Source organism: Labrus bergylta, chromosome 22 (genome assembly GCF_963930695.1).
Source record: "Labrus bergylta chromosome 22, fLabBer1.1, whole genome shotgun sequence".
Classification (NCBI taxonomy): domain Eukaryota; kingdom Metazoa; phylum Chordata; class Actinopteri; order Labriformes; family Labridae; genus Labrus; species Labrus bergylta.
Genome location: NC_089216.1, coordinates 4,824,931 through 4,846,046, shown reverse-complemented (window position 1 = coordinate 4,846,046; position 21,116 = coordinate 4,824,931). Strand labels below are relative to the sequence as shown.

General features: G+C 38.8%; 3 protein-coding genes across 4 annotated transcripts; all 3 read left to right on the top strand.

The window, feature by feature from the left end:
- Positions 1 to 2,814: 2,814 nt before the first annotated feature.
- On the top strand, positions 2,815 to 5,510 carry LOC136177389 (sterile alpha motif domain-containing protein 9-like). The gene has a single exon (XM_065950518.1). The coding sequence runs from the start codon at positions 2,846 to 2,848 to the stop codon at positions 4,943 to 4,945; it is 2,100 nt and encodes a 699-aa protein (XP_065806590.1). The 5' UTR covers positions 2,815 to 2,845; the 3' UTR covers positions 4,946 to 5,510.
- Positions 5,511 to 7,776: 2,266 nt separating this feature from the next.
- On the top strand, positions 7,777 to 13,836 carry LOC136177396 (macrophage mannose receptor 1-like). Of its 2 annotated transcripts, XM_065950540.1 has the most exons (9): positions 7,777 to 8,854; positions 9,071 to 9,108; positions 9,211 to 9,246; positions 10,704 to 10,828; positions 10,931 to 11,039; positions 11,569 to 11,925; positions 12,794 to 12,885; positions 13,297 to 13,414; positions 13,611 to 13,836. In XM_065950540.1, exons 2-9 carry the CDS (start codon positions 9,075 to 9,077, stop codon positions 13,616 to 13,618), a joined length of 879 nt encoding a protein of 292 aa, XP_065806612.1. In that variant the 5' UTR covers positions 7,777 to 8,854; positions 9,071 to 9,074; the 3' UTR covers positions 13,619 to 13,836. The 2 variants fall into 2 exon arrangements, with proteins under 2 accessions (XP_065806612.1, XP_065806611.1); XM_065950539.1 differs by having other exon boundaries at positions 7,781 to 8,854; positions 10,704 to 11,039.
- Positions 13,837 to 14,368: 532 nt separating this feature from the next.
- On the top strand, positions 14,369 to 20,519 carry LOC136177387 (sterile alpha motif domain-containing protein 9-like). Its single transcript, XM_065950509.1, has 2 exons — positions 14,369 to 14,423; positions 17,585 to 20,519. Exon 2 carries the CDS (start codon positions 17,620 to 17,622, stop codon positions 19,717 to 19,719), a length of 2,100 nt encoding a protein of 699 aa, XP_065806581.1. The 5' UTR covers positions 14,369 to 14,423; positions 17,585 to 17,619; the 3' UTR covers positions 19,720 to 20,519.
- Positions 20,520 to 21,116: the final 597 nt, after the last annotated feature.

Here is a 21,116-nt window from a genome sequence, read left to right as displayed (position 1 = left end):
AGATTACAGGGAACAAAGGAAACACACACACACACACAATGTAATGCTGATAAATCCACAAGTCATCACTTTATTGTTCAATTTTGTAGCTTTCATTATGAGATAATCATAAATCCCACACTGTAAAAAAAAAAAACCTGTAATATTTTGCTAGCTGGGGCTCCAATAAATTATTGAAAAAATATCTAGGACAAAACAAAGTTATATTTTAGAAAACAAGTTTACAAGATGTGAAACATTTTTAAAAGCGCTGCGAAAAATGTACAAAGTAAAGAATCTTTCTGGAAAGGGAATGTGCTGGAAGTGATTTAGTGAGCGGTCAATTTGTTTGTTTGGACTGAAGACTGCGTTAACTGTCTCAGGTGGGTTCAACAAAACAGACAAAACCTCATTTAGTCACCATAAACTCAGTTTGACACATTTCGCAGAGTCTTTCTGCCAAAACTAACTCACCCATTGAATCACTTCAGACATTTGGTACTTTTCCTCCTCTATGAAATTCTGTTGTTTTTAAATTAGTTTAAACGCTCGTAAAAATGTTCTGCATCCTTTACATTTGTTTTCTAAAAGGTATCTAATAAAAAATACAGCAATTTTCTGTAATTAAAATACACTTTGCAACTTTAATTTTAATTGGGATTTTGTGTATTTTAAGGTTTAATAAAAAAATGTTTCAGGAAAGAAATGCACATGATGTAAAAAATAAAATCTAAAATTATGTTTACATAAGTCACAATTTACTTTTGTAATTTTATCATTATTTTCCCATCATTCAAAAGTAAAAATCTGTAAAATAAGCAGGTTTTTTTATTTTTTACAGTGCACCTTTAAATTACAATGCTGAGTTCAGATAACTTCTAATTTTATAGGTTAGACAAAAGAGGAAGGAATGAGGAAGAAGAAACTCTTCTTGTGGCTTCATCGTGCAGATAAATATCATGAATTTCAAGATTTCCAGCATTCCACTCTCTGAACCCACATCAGAGCACATTCAAAATCTCATTCAGAATGAATGACTTATTAACGTACTGTAATCTTTAACATGGTTATCCAGAAAGTTAAGCATTGTTACATGTTCAAATCAGTTTTTAACCATGAATAAAATAAACATTTAGGCATTCAGGGAATCAAAGAAACTCTTTCATAAGTCACCATGAGTCAAATCAGTGAAACACTTCTTGTTTCTTCACTTTCTGTTTAACCAAAAAGGCCTTCAGCAAAATGATTCACGAAATCATCTGTTACAAATAGTAATGAAACAAGTTTACACACGTCATATATGCAGCTACAAGGTTGTTTTTTTATGACTTAAAACTTGATTTAAATGCAGACAAAACCAAATCATGACGTTGTCTAATCCAAAATCTAAACCATTTTACCTCCTTTCAATCTCCCCTCTCATGGTACACACATTAAGTGTGTTTCCAGATACAGATATCTTGGTATTTTAATTGACGAGTCCCTCTCTTTTACACCTCACATTCAGCAGCTGGTAAAAAGGTTAAAAATGAAAACTGAGGTTGTAGAATCAAATCCCGCCTCTCTTTTGAATCTAAAACCCTTTTCACACGTACGGAAATCTCCTGAAGAACTCCGGAGATTTGGCTACCCAGAGGTACTTTAGGCTATGTGTGAACACAAACAGCCGCATTTTTCGCGTCGACTTTACCCGGAGTTTCTCCGGCCAGACCCCTAGTATTTTGTAACTTGACGTTTATATACAGTGACTGCCTAAAGTGTCTGCACGCGACCTCTACGATCTCCGTGCACGTCATTAAACGTCTGCATTCTGTTTTCTGTTCGTCAGTATGTTGTTCTCCTCTCTTTTGTGGATGTTGTCATTCCATTGGATTACACATAGCATTGATATAAAGGCAAATATTCTCATTATAACGTCATGTAGCGGACTCTGTTGCTTCGGCCGCTACTTCCGCGTTGTTTATTTACGTCACGTCTTACCTCGGGAAATCCCCCGCTGCCCCCCTCCCCTCTGACAGGGAAAGTCCCCCGCTGTGAGGAGCATATGTGAACGGCTAGGTCGGGAGAATCTCCGGAGAAGTCCTCCTGTAAATATCTAGATATTATCCAGAGTGCATATGTGAAAACGGCTTAAGAAAAGGTTTCTGCCACTTTTATGTCTGTGCTGGACTATGGGGATGTTTTTTTTTTTTTTACATGTTTTATTATCGTATTATGAAAAATCTACTTCTAAAATGTTTTTGAACATATATTTGGGTAACCTGAGTGTCTACTGACCCACAAAGTTTGAAATAAACCCATCCAGTCCTTTGTTTGTGGTCTGCATAAGTCTTACAACACAGAGAAAAATGCTCCGTTTCAAATTTGCTCTCCTTGTGACATCACAGTGGGATTCTGGTAAAAAAAAAAAAAAAAAAAATCCCCTCCCCTCCTGTGTTGTCTCCAGGAGCCATGTTTTTCCAAGCTGAACTCGTAGGCACCGGTCGCCAGCAGGGGGGTTAAGGGGGAAGCTCATTGCATTTAAAGAGACACACACACCAAAACGGAGCGTTCTGAGAGAGCTGGTTTATACAGGGTCACAAACCTCCTCTGGTGCTTGATTCATGTTATATTTTGACCACAGCACAGATGTTTCATTTAGACCACAGGGGGACTGTTTGAAAAGGTAGAGAAGGGGGATAATATGTCCTCTTTTCTCTTTTCTCCTCTAGAGCCAGTGCAGCATTCAGTCAGTTACCTTTATATTAAAATGTTACTATCAGCTCCACTTATCACTATCTTGCTCTCTTTTTCCTCCTTTGACATGTGCTCTGTTTTTATCATCTCTTTAGGGTTGTTTGCCTTTTTAAAGAAGTGAAGACAAAAAATGGATCACAACTCAACAGAAACTTTGTCATCTGACAGCGGAGATGGAACCTCTTCAGATGGTGCACAGATGACATTGGAGGAATATTGGAATGATGTCAGAGAGTATGTGAGACAAAACCTAAACTCCACCAACACGCACCTGTTCTCTTTTCTGGTGCTGCTGAACACCTACATTCCTGGGTCCTTTCTTCTGATGTCTGAGTGTCAACAGATCTTTGGACGTCCTGATCCCATCCATGGAGGTCCCCCCTTCGAAGAAAGAATGGTGCCTTTTATCAACTTCATAAACACATCCAGTCCAAACCCTGACCACATTTGCATTGAACCACTGTTTACAAATATAGCATTAAAGCTACTCACTGACTTAGGAATTTCAAGGAGTAATATTGTGAAGAGATTCATGGATTTACTCTGCAGAGATGAGGCCCAACCAACAACAGTACAGTTCATCAAAGATTTACTGACCAAGAGAGAAATGGGAGAAAATGGCCAAGAGAAGTTCTCACGGTTTGTTGAAGATATATGTGAGCAGGAGAATTTTCACAACGCTATCTCTGTCTTGAAAACCGCATCAGATATAATGAGACAGGACCACATCTATCCCCAAACTCTTTCCCGTTTCTATTACATAAAGAGAGGTATTGTGGACTATGCCAGAGCTGAAACTTGGGCAAAGACAGCTATTAGAAGAGCTCCAAACAACTCTTATGTGGCTGACACTCTTGGCCACGTTTACAAGAACCGTTTACTGAGGACAGCCAATCAACAGGAGGAAATCTTAGACATGGCTCGAGAGGCCTTGACGGTGTATAAAGATGTGGGAACAAAAGCTGACAACGAAGTAGGGCCTGAAATGATAGATTCAGCGGACATCGTAAACATTTCAAAAACATTTAACAACAGAGGACTTTTTGGCTTCCTCCAAGTGGCAAAGATAGCCTTTGAGAAACTCCAAAAGATAAGCCGTGATCCTCGACAGACACACCTCCACATGTTGGAAATGGAAGTTGAAGCCAAATTTGGCTTTTTTGAATGGTACCTTGGCTACTCCAAGCCCGACGAGACAACCTTAGAGCCGCACTACTTCTGGAAAGACGTTGCTCTCTGCTACAAACACTATACCAGAAAAGATGCAGCGGATTCCACCAGCTTTCCAGGCCTCCTGGAGCGTTTGAATCACGGCCTGTTCACGTCAATGGGAAGTCGCGCCGGGTTCACCAAGGCGCAGGAAACCACCGCTGTTTTAGAAGCAATCTGCGACGATTTGAGAACCACCTATGAGGCAGATGTTGGAGATGTCGAAGCAGCTGGGAGGTACATTCTCTCAAATATCATCTTGAGCAACAAGATGCATAACTCCCCGAGACTCACTCCTGTGAATGAACTCCAGACCGTTCTGTCCGGATTCTTGGGCACTGAAGTGGGGCGTAGAAGACCTGAGTTTTACCTTTTGGTGCTGCTGTTGTTTTGGCCTGAGGAACATCCTCAGGTGGTTGAAGAAGAGGATGAGGAAGTGGAACAACCGGCAACAGAGGACAACGGGTCAGACAACGAGACCCGGGAGGATGAGGACAGAAATGAGGAACAGGAATCAGAAGGAGAGCCTGCACAACTGTCGCTTGACGTGATGATTGGACCTGATCTGCAACAACACATCACATTCATGGAGAAAGCATTTGAGAGAGTTGGGTATGCCAAGTACCTCCGAGGTAGATACCTTGTGCCTCTCTTTTTTCTGGGAAAGGGCTCTGGACTGAGCAAGTGGATTCACAAATCAAGGTTGGACGCTATTGTGGAGAAAACGGTCGATGCTGAGCTAGCTGATTGCCAACACAACAGAACAAAGAAGAACCGGATCAATGACTTGTGGAGCGAAGGGATAGTGTGGCAAGTCCCAGAGATACAAGACATCCTTCTTCCAGTTAGGACTGAGCTCACACCTCCACAGGAAACAGGCCAGCAAATGTCTGTTTTTCTTGGAGGGATTTGGGTTCCAACTAAGTTTGAATCATATGGTTCAGCGCATAGCCGTTTCTATCTTGGCTTAACCATTCAAGGTCCAGTTGTCTTCGGGGGGGGGGGGAATGTGCAGATGTGATGGGGCAGGGATACTTCAGATGTTGAACACTTTGGGACTTTAATAGAGATGAAACTTTTTATCGATGTAAGTGGATAATGATCAATGTTTAAACTTGATTTTAGTTGGTTCGGCTTAACCCTATTATCAACCCTATTAACCCTATTATTCTGTTAATAATTACATGGGAACCCATTCACTAGTTGCTGTGATATATTTACTTGGGCCAAAGAGGTGGAGTTAAATCGTCTTAGGTACAGCATGCTGCTGGGACATAAGAGTAGTGAAACTTTGTTCAGTTCAAATGTTTAGTCAAGTTTTTTTCTCCTTAGATAAACTTACTTTTTCACAGAGGTAACTTTCCTTTATAGAGTCTATTCGACTTATTCGTATTAATACATCTTTGTTCTTGGTTTTATTGGTTGTTCTAATCTGTTCTGTGTATTGTGACATAGATCAATGTTATCCTTTGAAGAATCATATTGTGAAAATGAATGAAATGCATGTAATTGGAAATCATTTATAGCTTTTTTTAATCAAATAACAATGATTTTGAGATTTTTTTGTGAATTAAACTAAATTGATGCCGAAAGGTGCCTTGGTGTTTTGCATTATTTTCTACATTTCAGTATCTATATTACTTGACGTATGATCAGCTGGAGTTGGATGTTAATGTTCAAGCCATCTTTTTTTAACAGAATAATATGAATATAAATAAGATATTCACATCTGATTGGTAGTTATCGTAATGCTAACAACTTCCATTTCATCATATCTTAGCCACACATTAAGTCAGGAAAAGAAAACATTATAAAGTCATTTCGTAGACCATAATGATGCAGTGATTTGACATCATGCGGAAGATGTATCGAGACAAGGTTAAATAGGCAACATAAAATCTATTAATGTTTTTTTAACCTGTAATATTTATCTGATATGAGAGGATGCTTAAATAAATCTTGTGCCAAGATGAAAAAGGAAGCAAAAAGAGAAATCCTAACACGCTTGTATTTTTCTGAGATTTGTTAATCACATCAACATTTTGACTCCTGTCATGTCTTTTTGAAAGTGTTATTTTGATGTTGATGCGGGAACTACATGGTCTTACAAAGATATGACACTGATAACTTATGTCGGCCACTCTTGCACATAATGGTTACAACGTAAAATAAAATAAAATACTAAACTTCTGATGTGATAAAAAAAGTGTATTGTTCGTGGTGCGTTTACTTGAACTTTTCAAGCTTGGAACTTTTTTCCCCCTCTGAAAATACCAACGCTTTATTAAAGACTGTAAGATACCACAATTTTATTTTTTTGTTCTGTTTTTTACCCTCATAATTCTGACTTCAAACTCAGAATTCAGAGAAAACAAGTCACAACCATGTGAGGCAACAAGACAGGAATTCACCCGGAAAATAAGGTCTGCTGCTGGCTTAGTTATACACAACTAAACAGTTCATAAATGCTTTTTTTATCCATTTCTACTTAGTGTTACGACTGTATGTTTTTATCTTTGCTGTTTGTCCCTTCTCTCTTTCCGTTGTCTCCAGCTCTGCCCTGGTGAAGCTTCTTATTACCTCAGTGCTTATAAAGCCAGTGCTGAGTTCACTCGGAGCCTCGACGTCATATTTTGTTATTGTTTTGATTGAGAGCTCCCTAGCGGCGGATTATACATACTGTGCGTTTAATATTTAAATTATTACATTTTCTTTCTTTACTGCCCACATTGGATTCTTCTCTCATATGAGCAGTGACTTTTTAAAAAAAATCTTAGATCAGTCCGACTATCAAGCAAGTCCTTACCTCGAGTGTTGTTAAGTTTGCAAAGGAAACACTGAATGCGAGTGCACATTTCAACAGACTTTATTATCATTTATTAGCTTTTGAACTTGTATCAAAATAATATTCCACTTTCAACATTCAAAGATATCAGGCCTTACATAGTAGGTTTTATTTTAAAGGAAAGTGCAAAACGTCCCATCGCCTAAAACGGATATTTAGAGAATAATGTATGAACTGTGCATAGGAATATTTCACTTCTTTTAAATAATGCATCAACTACTTTTTTTAAAGCACATCTATGAAAAGCAAGGTAACCTGTCGCCTATGGAAACGGTTATTACTGACACATTGCATTTTTCTTTTTTTCTAGCGTCATGCCAAGCAAACAAACTTCAAATGATCCATGCACGCACACATCCTTACTCTTTGGCTTGCAATGTTTAACTAGCATGAAAAAAAACAAAAACAAATGCATACCTGCAGTTCCACTCAAGGAGATTGTTAATAGAATAGTTTGCTCTTATCCAGGGCAAACGTGTTAGCATGTTTACAAGAATACTGTTCCTATCAAAAGGCTTTCAATGGTGATAAAAACTGGGCCGTTCAAGGACTTGAATTCTTTTTTAAGTAATGGTAGGCGTACTGAAGCTCTCTCTGTTTAGCACCTCTTGTAACATTACTTACATTACCAACAAAACTTGTGTTTTCTTGAATTCCCCATACCCGAACTCTGGATTTTACCTATAAATCCATAATCTTTCATGGCACATAAGAAAGAAAAATCATGCAAATAGACAAAAAAACAAGTTTATATTCACGTATTTATAACACCCACTGAAGTTTAAAAAATACTACAGATACCGATAAACACATTCTGAAGGCTTCTAAGGGATTGGAAGATATGAAAGAAGTCATGAATAGGACTGGGATACTCATAGCTAGAAACAAAAACTAAAAATACACCTTACAAAATGTTCTTTTTTATCACTTTTTACCGGGTCCAGTTCCAGTTGACGCCTGGTTCATGTTTTTGGAAAAGCTTTCTGCATTAAGCTCAGGTCATTAAATGGTTAAACAACAGTCTGCTTGTTTGCAAAAACTTTGCATACATTTGTTTTTCATCGTTTACAAAATAAAACAACAACAACAACATACATGTTACTGAACATTTTCTATTTTAGGAATATTGTTCAGCCCTCGTTAACATGAAAAATAAAAATAAGATAATGTGCCAATCTTAATCAAAACCTTCTGATTCTTCATTTGAAGTCACGGGCTGCAAAAAATCCCCTCAAGGGCCGCAAATGGCCCTCGGGCCGCACTTTGGACACCCCTGCTCTAAACAATGATATCTGAAAAAAAAAACATACAGTTATATCGTTTTTTTATTATCCTTTTTTCTCTCTTAACTTTTCCAATCTTGCAAACTTTAATGACCTGAAAGAGGAAATACACGACCACATTTTCAACAGTGTTTCAAGGGCAGCAGAAAGAGTAACCTTTTTATTCCCAATTTAGACTCCAGAGTCTTACATCAGTACATTCTAATCACCAACTTAAAGCTGAACTGGACTGAGGCCCAGAGCTACTGCAGAGCCGAGTACGATGACCTGGCCACCATTTATAACGAGGAGGAAGTCGACGCAATTCACAACATGGCCGTTAACTGGACCACGTCCTTCTGGATCGGCCTGTATGGTGATGTGAACACCTGGAAATGGTCTCTGGTGGGCGAGCATTTCTACGCAGGACTAGATCCGGATTACAGGCAACGGGAGGAGAACGGGCCAGACAACGCAGAGTCAGACGAGTACTGCAAAGTACTGAAAAGGGCTTCTGGAAGGAAGCAGCACGATCGAAATGCCTCTCATTTGTTTCAATATATGTACAAATAAATAAATAAAATAACACTAGCAAAGTAATGCCGACACAAAACAACACAAAGGTGAGGAACCAAAGAAGCTTGTTTGACCAGCTGCTGCTGAAGGACCATTGGTAACCAAATCCGCTCGTGTCTTCTTCACTGCTGGCCGAGGTTTTTGCATAAAACATGAAAAGTAACACAAATTTCCATGAATTTCCCCCCATCGTACTTCGTGGACTTCTTGGTGTGGTTAGTCCTTAGAGGTCTCAACAACAAGACAGGTAGGTTCATGTTAACAATTTTTTTTTATTTTTAACTTTTTATAAAAATCCTCCATGCTGAATATCGTATACAACCACGCAAATCATGCAGTCTGATGTTATGTGATAACTGGATGTTGATTATTCTTTTCTTAAAGTTAAGTGCTCAGTGTGTGAAGTCTAAAACAACACTAAAATAAAAAGATGTGTAACTTCATTTGTATTCTTCTGACTCAGAGAAATGGCGTGGTTACATTGGACTATACCCTTAATTGGTAAGCTCAGTAAATAATTTACTGCAGCTGATTGGTTTTAAATTCTATTGACACTAATGTACGATAAAAGATGAAACTACCACAGTTTGCTTTTGTCCACAGGGCTTCTCTTCTTGTTTCAGAGGACCACTCAGCTAAGTACGTATCTGTTCATGAGAAACATGTCCTAATTATTATTTTTTTTAAGTCGTAGGTAAATACTTGTGACATTGGTCTTAGAAGCTTTCCAATGAACATTAATGTGGACAAATTGTGAATATGCAAGATATTTGGAAGATGCTGTTGCGTTAAAAGAGTCACATTTTGAATTTGGCACCTTTTGCATGTAACCATCCATTGACACAGATTTCATTCACATCATTGATGAGATCAGAACCTTTCAGATTCGAGCGATAAAAAGACAAACTGAAGTATTTTAAAATCACAGCATGGCATGAGTAAAGTCAATGGGAGTAGATGAGGTTTTAAATTATATTATTTGAACATTTCTTGGTGTTGTTCATTTTGATTTCAATCAGACAACCTACAACGTTTGTATCGTTTAAAACAGTGGTTTCTCAACTGGTGGGTCGGGACCTAAAAGTGGGTCGCAGAGGCGGTTTTAGTGGGTCGTCAACATGTGACTGGAAATTGTTTTTGTTCTTTCTCTTTGTTCTGTCTAAACTGCACTGTTTTTCATTCAATAAATCTGACTGTTTGAAAATTTGAAATTTTGGTTGTTGATGGTGGCTCCTTAGGCTAGACCAGTTGAGAAACCACAAAAGTTTGTGTTTGCCGTTTAGGCTTCGACCTCATCACTCCTCACAGTTTAAATTTACATGCTGAAATTTGAGGAGTTATTGGATGATATCTTAAACCCCCGCAGTCGGAGCCTACAGGTGGATGCTGGGGTGGGGGGTGAGGCTGAGCGAGAGTTCAGTACTGGTTCAGGTCAGAGCTGGAAACGACAGACCAGAAGGGAGAGACAGGAAATCTTGCAGCTTAAAAGGCTTTATATGCGATTTTTTGATCCAGCAGATGTCGCCCTTGAGCACCAGCATGAAACCAAAACAACTCGCGGTGCATTGTTGTGTTAGCATGCTAATGCTAGCGATCTTTATTATGCTGGTATCTTCACACTGCATGTAAATTTACCTGAAATGAGCGTGACCTAGAAACACAGTTAAGCAGTGAGTACAGTATGTTATTCTTCTTTTCTCTAGTCCCTCAATTAAACAACTTTTATTCACGAGTGGAGGAGTCAGACGGCCGTCTCGGCGATGTAAACAAACAGAAGATAGGACTTGGAAAACTATGAAAACATCACAGACAGTGGGACTCAGGTGTTACACCCATTGTAGACAGTCATGACTCACAGAGTTATTTTCAGAGGATAGACTTGATTTCTATTACATTGAATATTGAAAAATCGCATATAAAGGCTTTAAATAGGTCGCTAATTGGAAGGAGGTGTTGTCAGGTGATTGTTGAGAATGAGGCATGTCAGGTGTGAAATCAGAGCAGCTCGAGGCGACTGCCTGAACTAGCTTGCGGGCGGCTCCTCATTGTTGGCAACACAATGTGATGAAAATGTTCCAACTTTTTTTGCCCAAAAGCATCTCAGCAATACCACCTCATCAACAGCCAGCGGAGCTGGTATGACGCTCAGAAGTTCTGCAGGGTGAAGTACACCGACCTCGCCACCGTCGGCAACATGGACGACAACGACGAGCTGCTGACGGTGCTGGGCCATGACTGGACCTACAGCTGGATCGGGCTTCAGAAAGGAGGTGCTCGCAGGTGGATGTGGTCGGATGGCAGCGGCCCAGCGTCGTTCTACAAGTGGAATGGCGGTGAACCTTCGGGTGATGAATGGTGCGTGGAGCTATCTGAGGAAGGCGGCTGGAACGATCTATCCTGCGAAGACACAAAAGGTTGCGTGTGCTATGAACGTGAGTCGAAGACTCGTGTTACTATTACGAAAAAAAACCTATACAGTAGGCGCAGTCTTTTTAAGTTTTTTAACTGTTGCTGTAACCATGACAACCACGTACGAATTTAACCCCCGGAAGTCCCTGGCATTCTATGGGATCGTGCTACCCATCGAGACGTGCGTGCTAAGCTGCAACTCTGTGCAGTACAGGGCGCATTATTTGACCGGGGCTTTTTGTCTATCGAGAAATGTCTCTTTTAAAATCTTAAAAATAAAGAATTTATTACAGAGTATAAAAACAAGCCTCCCGTTTCCTTACATTGTAAATGTTGTGAATAGTGGTGGTAAAGTAGGAAAAACAAAAATGTGCTGTTTGTGCTGGAAATATCAGGAGTTTTTCTGAAGTTTTGTGCATGTGTGAAAGCTCTTTATCTCATCCATCCAAAGCAACTTATTTATAGATTTTTTTGTTCCTCTTCCTTACCCTGTATCTCCCGTTGACTTTCTTCAATCTTTGCTGCTGTCTCTTTTTCCGTTTGTCTCTTTAGGTCAAATCAATGTTGACAAAAGGTATGTTTATTATTCTGATGCACGTAGCTGGGCTTACAGTCTGGAGCTGTGCCGAAGTGAGCACACTGACATGGCCTACATCAAGAGCGAGCAGGATATGGCTGATGTCATCCAGATAATCAAAACATGGTATGGAAGCATCATTCTGGAAAAAAAAGTGTGGATCGGTCTGTTCAGTGATGCCTGGATGTGGGCCGACGGAAGTCAAAACTCCTTCAGGAACTGGCTGGTTTACAAGCCGGATCGGGAAAACTGCGCTGCATTTTCAGTTCCTTACAAGGGGCGCTGGGTCGACGCTCAGTGTAACCAGGAGAACACATTCATCTGTCAGGGTGGTGAGTATCTGATTAGAAAGTTGAATAACTTTAGTGACTTGTTAGCAAACCTTTCATTCCATTTCAATCGCAATTTGATCGTTGGTTAAAACTTTAACATCTAGAATAGAAGAGTTTAGTAACAGAAATAAAGTATTAAGCCATAGGTATTGCCTTTTTTATAGAACATACTAGGGCTGGACAATATATCAAGTTTTTAAGATATATCGATATATTTTCAAACAAGATATAGGGTAAGACAATATTGTTCATATCGATATAGTTTATGTTGCATTAAAATAACGTTACAGAGGTGTCACTGATGATGACTGACTGTCTGTCCCTCTTAACCCTGCTCCTCCTCTCTCTCTCTTTTATTGTATTTAAGGAACATTTTTATTTTATAATATTACTTTTTAAATTCCCAAACAGGTAGTTTATTTTCCATGTGTTTTCACTGTTAATAAAATACATATCCATATATATCGAGTATCGCCATTCAGCTAATCAATATCAAGATATGAGTTTTGGTCCATATCACCCAGCCCTAGAACATACCATACCTTATGTGTTCATATTCAACATTTATTTATTATGAAAGAGTTGTGCCATGTAGACATTTATAACCCAAAAGATTAGCACTCATGAGTTTCATGCACCTTTTATTTGCTATCACGTATTTGGTTTACTTGTCCTTCAAATCAGCTCCTACATAGCAGGCAGCAGTTTTTAGGAAAACCACTAAAAATCCACTGTACTTGGAAAATACCAAGGGGTGAACAGCAGATGTTTGTAGAAAGCTGTTGGGGAGGGAAGTGGCAAATTGCTAAATCAAAACTGAATCAAGTGTAAATATTAACCGATCACTGACTTTGCCTGGATTCTGCAGGTCTCAAAGTAAAGAAGATGGTGATGAGGATGATGGTGCGCTCAGATTTGAACCTGACAGACTCAAAAATACGGGACGCTCTCCTGAAAGAGGTACTAAAGAATGCAGATCACTCTGTATATTTCAAATGCATCTGAATTTAAGGGGGAATGGGACTTCAGTCGCTGCTTTGACCTGTAGCCACAATCATGGTAAAAGTATACTACCTGCCTCCTTTATCAAAAAACAAGAAGAAGAATCAATACAGATTTTTAAAAACTTTATTGAAATGTATCAAAGATCAAAGATTACTTCCTGAGTGCTGTCAGACGGGGCCCCCTTAGGGAGGTTTCCTACCGACATTGCAAAAAGTGCAAATTTTAATAGGGCCCCCTACTGGTCCGGGGGCCCATAAGCAGTTGCCCCGCTTTGCGTGTTGACAATCAGCGCCTCTGGGTTTAGCCTGTCAGCATGAACGTAGAAAATGAAGCTGTGTGTTTTGTAACGCTGGTTTCTTCTCTAAGTTGGAGGCGCGCCTAAGACTCCGGTCGGTGGACGACTTCACTTTAAGTTGGAGAAGTGACCGACATGGACAAGTCTTCCAATACTATGAGGAGTTGAAGGAGGAGGTCGCAGAGATGGGTGAGACTCGCTTCCTAATACTCAATGTCATGCAAAACCTTCGACTTTTAACACACATGAAGAACATGTTGGTGAATCGGTCGAAATAGATTAGGAAGGTTTTGAAGGGTGTCAACACTCTTACTTCAAATAAAAAAAAGATGATTTTTTTCTGCATTAAAACAAGTCATTTAATTATGATATTTTCTCATTACAGGATGCTGACTGTTGAGCAGAGGAACACCTTTTTGATTCAAATCAACTGGCAGGAGGAATTCTTATGTTAGACCATTGTAACACTGTATTTAACTTCATTTGATAAATGTTTGAATCTGCATCATAAGAAGTCGTAAACGTATCATCTTATAAAATATGTTGTGTTGACGTATAAAACTGTCTCATGAAGGTCAGTGAATAAAGAATAAAGAAGTGGTTTAAGGTGTCAGCTTTTCATTTGGTTAAACTTCCCATACACATGATTTACATTTACATGTACTCACTCCTGTTGATAAGAAATGTAAACTGATTGAAAGACTAAAAACAAAAGTAATGCAGGTTGATATTGTAAGCGCGTGGTACACATTCAGGTATAAGGAGAATATTTATATTCCCACCTGTGCAGTGATGAAGCAGAGTGACTTTACTTTCATTTCTTCGTTAATCTAACTCGAATGTTAAGTTGTGTTTTGTGTTTCAAGGTGTGACTAAAAATTAAGTATAAGGAAGTTAGTATTATGGGAAACCAGAAGATTCCAGTGAAGTGACTGCTGTCTTCATCTCTGTGTAAACTTGTATTAAAAATGGAATGGCATCTTGTCCTTCCAGCCCGTGGCATTAAAGTAATTACTAATGACGCACTCAATAGAGCCTATGTTGTAATTATATGCTGTATCACCACAGAAACTCAGCACAATGAGATACGCACAATAGATATAGATTTACATAATGCAAAGGGCGTGCCTAAAATCTGCTAATAAATAAACTGCCTCGGACTCATAGGTCACCCACACACCGGCTGGAACTCAAACAGGTAAGAAGATTTGCATGTACAGTTTTTATTTGAGTTTGATGGATTTTAACTCGCAGTGTAAATAACGGTGTTTTACTGTTTTTTACCTGTAACGTTACCTTCATGCTGGTTTGTGGCTGCTGATATGATTTTATGTAAGCTTCATTAGGAATTTTAGATAATCATTTAAAAAAAAAAAAAAAAAAAAAAACATTTCAGTAATCTTGATCTAAAAACTACATAAAGAGAAGTAGAAATTTAAGAAAATGATAATCATAACCACATAATGAAAATGACAAAATAATGCAAAGAGAGAAAACATGAACAATACTTTATTTATGAGGGTTTTTTGAAGTAGCATTGAGATTACAGGGAACAAAGGAAACACACACACACACACAATGTAATGCTGATAAATCCACAAGTCATCACTTTATTGTTCAATTTTGTAGCTTTCATTATGAGATAATCATAAATCCCACACTGTAAAAAAAAAAAACCCTGTAATATTTTGCTAGCTGGGGCTCCAATAAATTACTGAAAAAATATCTAGGACAAAACAAAGTTATATTTTAGAAAACAAGTTTACAAGATGTGAAACATTTTTAAAAGCGCTGCGAAAAATGTACAAAGTAAAGAATCTTTCTGGAAAGGGAATGTGCTGGAAGTGATTTAGTGAGCGGTCAATTTGTTTGTTTGGACTGAAGACTGCGTTAACTGTCTCAGGTGGGTTCAACAAAACAGACAAAACCTCATTTAGTCACCATAAACTCAGTTTGACACATTTCGCAGAGTCTTTCTGCCAAAACTAACTCACCCATTGAATCACTTCAGACATTTGGTACTTTTCCTCCTCTATGAAATTCTGTTGTTTTTAAATTAGTTTAAACGCTCGTAAAAATGTTCTGCATCCTTTACATTTGTTTTCTAAAAGGTATCTAATAAAAAATACAGCAATTTTCTGTAATTAAAATACACTTTGCAACTTTAATTTTAATTGGGATTTTGTGTATTTTAAGGTTTAATAAAAAAATGTTTCAGGAAAGAAATGCACATGATGTAAAAAATTAAATCTAAAATTATGTTTACATAAGTCACAATTTACTTTTGTAATTTTATCATTATTTTCCCATCATTCAAAAGTAAAAATCTGTAAAATAAGCAGGTTTTTTTATTTTTTACAGTGCACCTTTAAATTACAATGCTGAGTTCAGATAACTTCTAATTTTATAGGTTAGACAAAAGAGGAAGGAATGAGGAAGAAGAAACTCTTCTTGTGGCTTCATCGTGCAGATAAATATCATGAATTTCAAGATTTCCAGCATTCCACTCTCTGAACCCACATCAGAGCACATTCAAAATCTCATTCAGAATGAATGACTTATTAACGTACTGTAATCTTTAACATGGTTATCCAGAAAGTTAAGCATTGTTACATGTTCAAATCAGTTTTTAACCATGAATAAAATAAACATTTAGGCATTCAGGGAATCAAAGAAACTCTTTCATAAGTCACCATGAGTCAAATCAGTGAAACACTTCTTGTTTCTTCACTTTCTGTTTAACCAAAAAGGCCTTCAGCAAAATGATTCACGAAATCATCTGTTACAAATAGTAATGAAACAAGTTTACACACGTCATATATGCAGCTACAAGGTTGTTTTTTTATGACTTAAAACTTGATTTAAATGCAGACAAAACCAAATCATGACGTTGTCTAATCCAAAATCTAAACCATTTTACCTCCTTTCAATCTCCCCTCTCATGGTACACACATTAAGTGTGTTTCCAGATACAGATATCTTGGTATTTTAATTGACGAGTCCCTCTCTTTTACACCTCACATTCAGCAGCTGGTAAAAAGGTTAAAAATGAAAACTGAGGTTGTAGAATCAAGTCCCGCCTCTCTTTTGAATCTAAAACCCTTTTCACACGTACGGAAATCTCCTGAAGAACTCCGGAGATTTGGCTACCCAGAGGTACTTTAGGCTATGTGTGAACACAAACAGCCGCATTTTTCGCGTCGACTTTACCCGGAGTTTCTCCGGCCAGACCCCTAGTATTTTGTAACTTGACGTTTATATGCAGTGACTGCCTAAAGTGTCTGCACGCGACCTCTACGATCTCCGTGCACGTCATTAAACGTCTGCATTCTGTTTTCTGTTCGTCAGTATGTTGTTCTCCTCTCTTTTGTGGATGTTGTCATTCCATTGGATTACACATAGCATTGATATAAAGGCAAATATTCTCATTATAACGTCATGTAGCGGACTCTGTTGCTTCGGCCGCTACTTCCGCGTTGTTTATTTACGTCACGTCTTACCTCGGGAAATCCCCCGCGGCCCCCCTCCCCTCTGACAGGGAAAGTCCCCCGCTGTGAGGAGCATATGTGAACGGCTAGGTCGGGAGAATCTCCGGAGAAGTCCTCCTGTAAATATCTAGATATTATCCAGAGTGCATATGTGAAAACGGCTTAAGAAAAGGTTTCTGCCACTTTTATGTCTGTGCTGGACTATGGGGATGTTTTTTTTTTTTTTACATGTTTTATTATCGTATTATGAAAAATCTACTTCTAAAATGTTTTTGAACATATATTTGGGTAACCTGAGTGTCTACTGACCCACAAAGTGTGAAATAAACCCATCCAGTATTTTATTTGGGGTCTGCATAAGTCTTACAACACAGAGAAAAATGCTCCGTTTCAAATTTGCTCTCCTTGTGACATCACAGTGGGATTCTGGTAAAAAAAAAAAAAAAAAAAATCCCCTCCCCTCCTGTGTTGTCTCCAGGAGCCATGTTTTTCCAAGCTGAACTCGTAGGCACCGGTCGCCAGCAGGGGGGTTAAGGGGGAAGCTCATTGCATTTAAAGAGACACACACACCAAAACGGAGCGTTCTGAGAGAGCTGGTTTATACAGGGTCACAAACCTCCTCTGGTGCTTGATTCATGTTATATTTTGACCATATTTAGATGTGATTAACAAATCATTTAGACCACAGGGGGACTGTTTGAAAAGGTAGAGAAGGGGGATAATATGTCCTCTTTTCTCTTTTCTCCTCTAGAGCCAGTGCAGCATTCAGTCAGTTACCTTTATATTAAAATGTTACTATCAGCTCCACTTATCACTATCTTGCTCTCTTTTTCCTCCTTTGACATGTGCTCTGTTTTTATCATCTCTTTAGGGTTGTTTGCCTTTTTAAAGAAGTGAAGACAAAAAATGGATCACAACTCAACAGAAACGTTGTCATCTGACAGCGGAGATGGAACCTCTTCAGATGGTGCACAGATGACATTGGAGGAATATTGGAATGATGTCAGAGAGTATGTGAGACAAAACCTAAACTCCACCAACACGCACCTGTTCTCTTTTCTGGTGCTGCTGAACACCTACATTCCTGGGTCCTTTCTTCTGATGTCTGAGTGTCAAAAGATCCTTGGACCTCCTGATCCCATCCATGGAAGTCCCCCCTTTGAAGAAAGAATGGTGCCTTTTATCAACTTCATAAACACATCCAGTCCAAACCCTGACCACATTTGCATTGAACCACTGTTTACAAATATAGTATTGAAGCTACTCACTGACTTAGGAATTTCAAGGAGTAAAATTGTGAAGAGATTCATGGATTTACTCTGCAGAGATGAGGCCCAACCAACAACAGTACAGTTCATCAAAGATTTACTGACCAAGAGAGAAATGGGAGAAAATGGCCAAGAGAAGTTCTCACGGTTTGTTGAAGATATATGTGAGCAGGAGAATTTTCACAACGCTATCTCTGTCTTGAAAACCGCATCAGATATAATGAGACAGAACCACATCTATCCCCAAACTCTTTCCCGTTTCTATTACATAAAGAGAGGTATTGTGGACTATGCCAGAGCTGAAACTTGGGCAAAGACAGCCATTAGCAGAGCTCCAAACAACTGTTATGTGGCTGACACTCTTGGCCAGGTTTGCAAGAACCGTTTACTGAGGACAGCCAATCAACAGGAGGAAATCTTAGACATGGCTCGAGAGGCCTTGACGGTGTATAAAGATGTGGGAACAAAAGCTGACAACGAAGTAGGGCCTGAAATGATAGATTCAGCGGACATCGTAAACATTTCAAATACATTTAACAACAGAGGACTTTTTGGCTTCCTCCAAGTGGCAAAGATAGCCTTTGAGAAACTCCAAAGGATAAACCGTGATCCTCGACAGACACACCTCCACATGTTGGAAATGGAAGTTGAAGCCAAATTTGGCTTTTTTGAATGGTACCTTGGCTACTCCAAGCCCGACGAGACAACCTTAGAGCCGCACTACTTCTGGAAAGACGTTGCTCTCTGCTACAAACACTATACCAGAAAAGATGCAGCGGATTCCACCAGCTTTCCAGGCCTCCTGGAGCGTTTGAATCACGGCCTGTTCACGTCAATGGGAAGACGCGCCGGGTTCACCGAGGCGCAGGAAACCACCGCTGATTTAGAAGCAATCTGCGACGATTTGAGAACCACCTATGAGGCAGATGTTGGAGATGTCGAAGCAGCTGGGAGGTACATTCTCTCAAATATCATCTTGAGCAACAAGATGCATAACTCCCCGAGACTCACTCCTGTGAATGAACTCCAGACCGTTCTGTCCGGATTCTTGGGCACTGAAGTGGGGCGTAGAAGACCTGAGTTTTACCTTTTGGTGCTGCTGTTGTTTTGGCCTGAGGAACATCCTCACTTGGTTGAAGAAGAGGATGAGGAAGTGGAACAACCGGCAACAGAGGACAACGGGTCAGACAACGAGACCTGGGAGGATGAGGACAGAAATGAGGAACAGGAATCAGAAGGAGAGCCTGCACAACTGTCGCTTGACGTGATGATTGATCTGCAACAACACATCACATTCATGGAGAAAGCATTTGAGAGAGTTGGGTATGCCAAGTACCTCCGAGGTCGATACCTTGTGCCTCTCTTTTTTCTGGGAAAGGGCTCTGGACTGAGCAAGTGGATTCACAAATCAAGGTTGGACGCTATTGTGGAGAGAACGGTCGATGCTGAGCTAGCTGATAGCCAACACAACAGAACAAAGAAGAAATGGAACCGGATCAATGACTTGTGGAGCAAAGGGATAGTGTGGCAAGTCCCAGAGATACAAGACATCCTTCTTCCAGTTAGGACTGAGCTCACACCTCCACAGGAAACAGGCCAGCAAATGTCTGTTTTTCTTGGAGGGATTTGGGTTCCAACTAAGTTTGAATCATATGCTTCAGCGCAGAGCCGTTTCTATCTTGGCTTAACCATTCAAGGTCCAGTTGTCTTCGGGGGGGTGGGGAATGTGCAGATGTGATGGGGTAGGGATACTTCAGATGTTGAACACTTTGGCACTTTAATAGAGATGAAACTTTTTATCGATGTAAGTGGATAATGATCAATGTTTAAACTTGATTTTAGTTGGTTCGGCTTAACCCTATTATTAACCCTATTAACCCTATTATTCTGTTAATAATTACATGGGAACCCATTCAGTAGTTGCTGTGATATATTTACTTGGGCCAAAGAGGTGGAGTTAAATCGTCTTAGGTACAGCATGCTGCTGGGACATAAGAGTAGTGAAACTTTGTTCAGTTCAAATGTTTAGTCAAGTTTTTTTCTCCTTAGATAAACTTACTTTTTCACAGAGGTAACTTTCCTTTATAGAGTCTATTCGACTTATTCGTATTAATACATCTTTGTTCTTGGTTTTATTGGTTGTTCTAATCTGTTCTGTGTATTGTGACATAGATCAATGTTATCCTTTGAAGAATCATATTGTGAAAATGAATGAAATGCATGTAATTGGAAATCATTTATAGCTTTTTTTAATCAAATAACAATGATTTTGAGATTTTTTTGTGAATTAAACTAAATTGATGCCGAAAGGTGCCTTGGTGTTTTGCATTATTTTCTACATTTCAGTATCTATACTACTTGACGTATGATCAGCTGGAGTTGGATGTTAATGTTCAAGCCATCTTTTTTTAACAGAATAATATGAATATAAATAAGATATTCACATCTGATTGGTAGTTATCGTAATGCTAACAACTTCCATTTCATCATATCTTAGCCACACATTAAGTCAGGAAAAGAAAACATTATAAAGTCATTTCGTAGACCATAATGATGCAGTGATTTCACATCATGCGGAAGATGTATCGAGACAAGGTTAAATAGGCAACATAAAATCTATTAATGTTTTTTTAACCTGTAATATTTATCTGATATGAGAGGATGCTTAAATAAATCTTGTGCCAAGATGAAAAAGTAAGCAAAAAGAGAAATCCTAACACGCTTGTATTTTTCTGAGGTTTGTTAATCGCATCAACATTTTGACTCCTGTCATGTCTTTTTGAAAGTGTTATTTTGATGTTGATGCAGGAACTACATGGTCTTACAAAGATATGACACTGATAACTTATGTCGGCCACTCTTGCACATAATGGTTACAACATAAAATAAAATAAAATACTAAACTTCTGATGTGATAAAAAAAGTGTATTGTTCGTGGTGCGTTTACTTAAACTTTTCAAGCTTGGAACTTTTTTCCCCCTCTGAAAATACCAACGCTTTATTAAAGACTGTAAGATACCACAATTTTATTTTTTTGTTCTGTTTTTTACCCTCATAATTCTGACTTCAAACTCAGAATTCAGAGAAAACAAGTCACAACCATGTGAGGCAACAAGACAGGAATTCACCCGGAAA

Bases quoted from the DNA above. Each gene is read 5' to 3' on its own strand.
- LOC136177389 (XM_065950518.1), top strand. From the start codon at position 2,846: ATGGATCACAACTCAACAGAAACTTTGTCATCTGACAGCGGAGATGGA.
- LOC136177396 (XM_065950539.1), top strand. From the start codon at position 9,075: ATGGCGTGGTTACATTGGACTATACCCTTAATTG. The intron at 11,040-11,568 runs GTGAGTCGAAGA...TTGTCTCTTTAG, and splicing joins AGGTTGCGTGTGCTATGAAC to GTCAAATCAATGTTGACAAA. The intron at 11,926-12,793 runs GTGAGTATCTGA...TGGATTCTGCAG, and splicing joins CACATTCATCTGTCAGGGTG to GTCTCAAAGTAAAGAAGATG.
- LOC136177387 (XM_065950509.1), top strand. From the start codon at position 17,620: ATGGATCACAACTCAACAGAAACGTTGTCATCTGACAGCGGAGATGGA.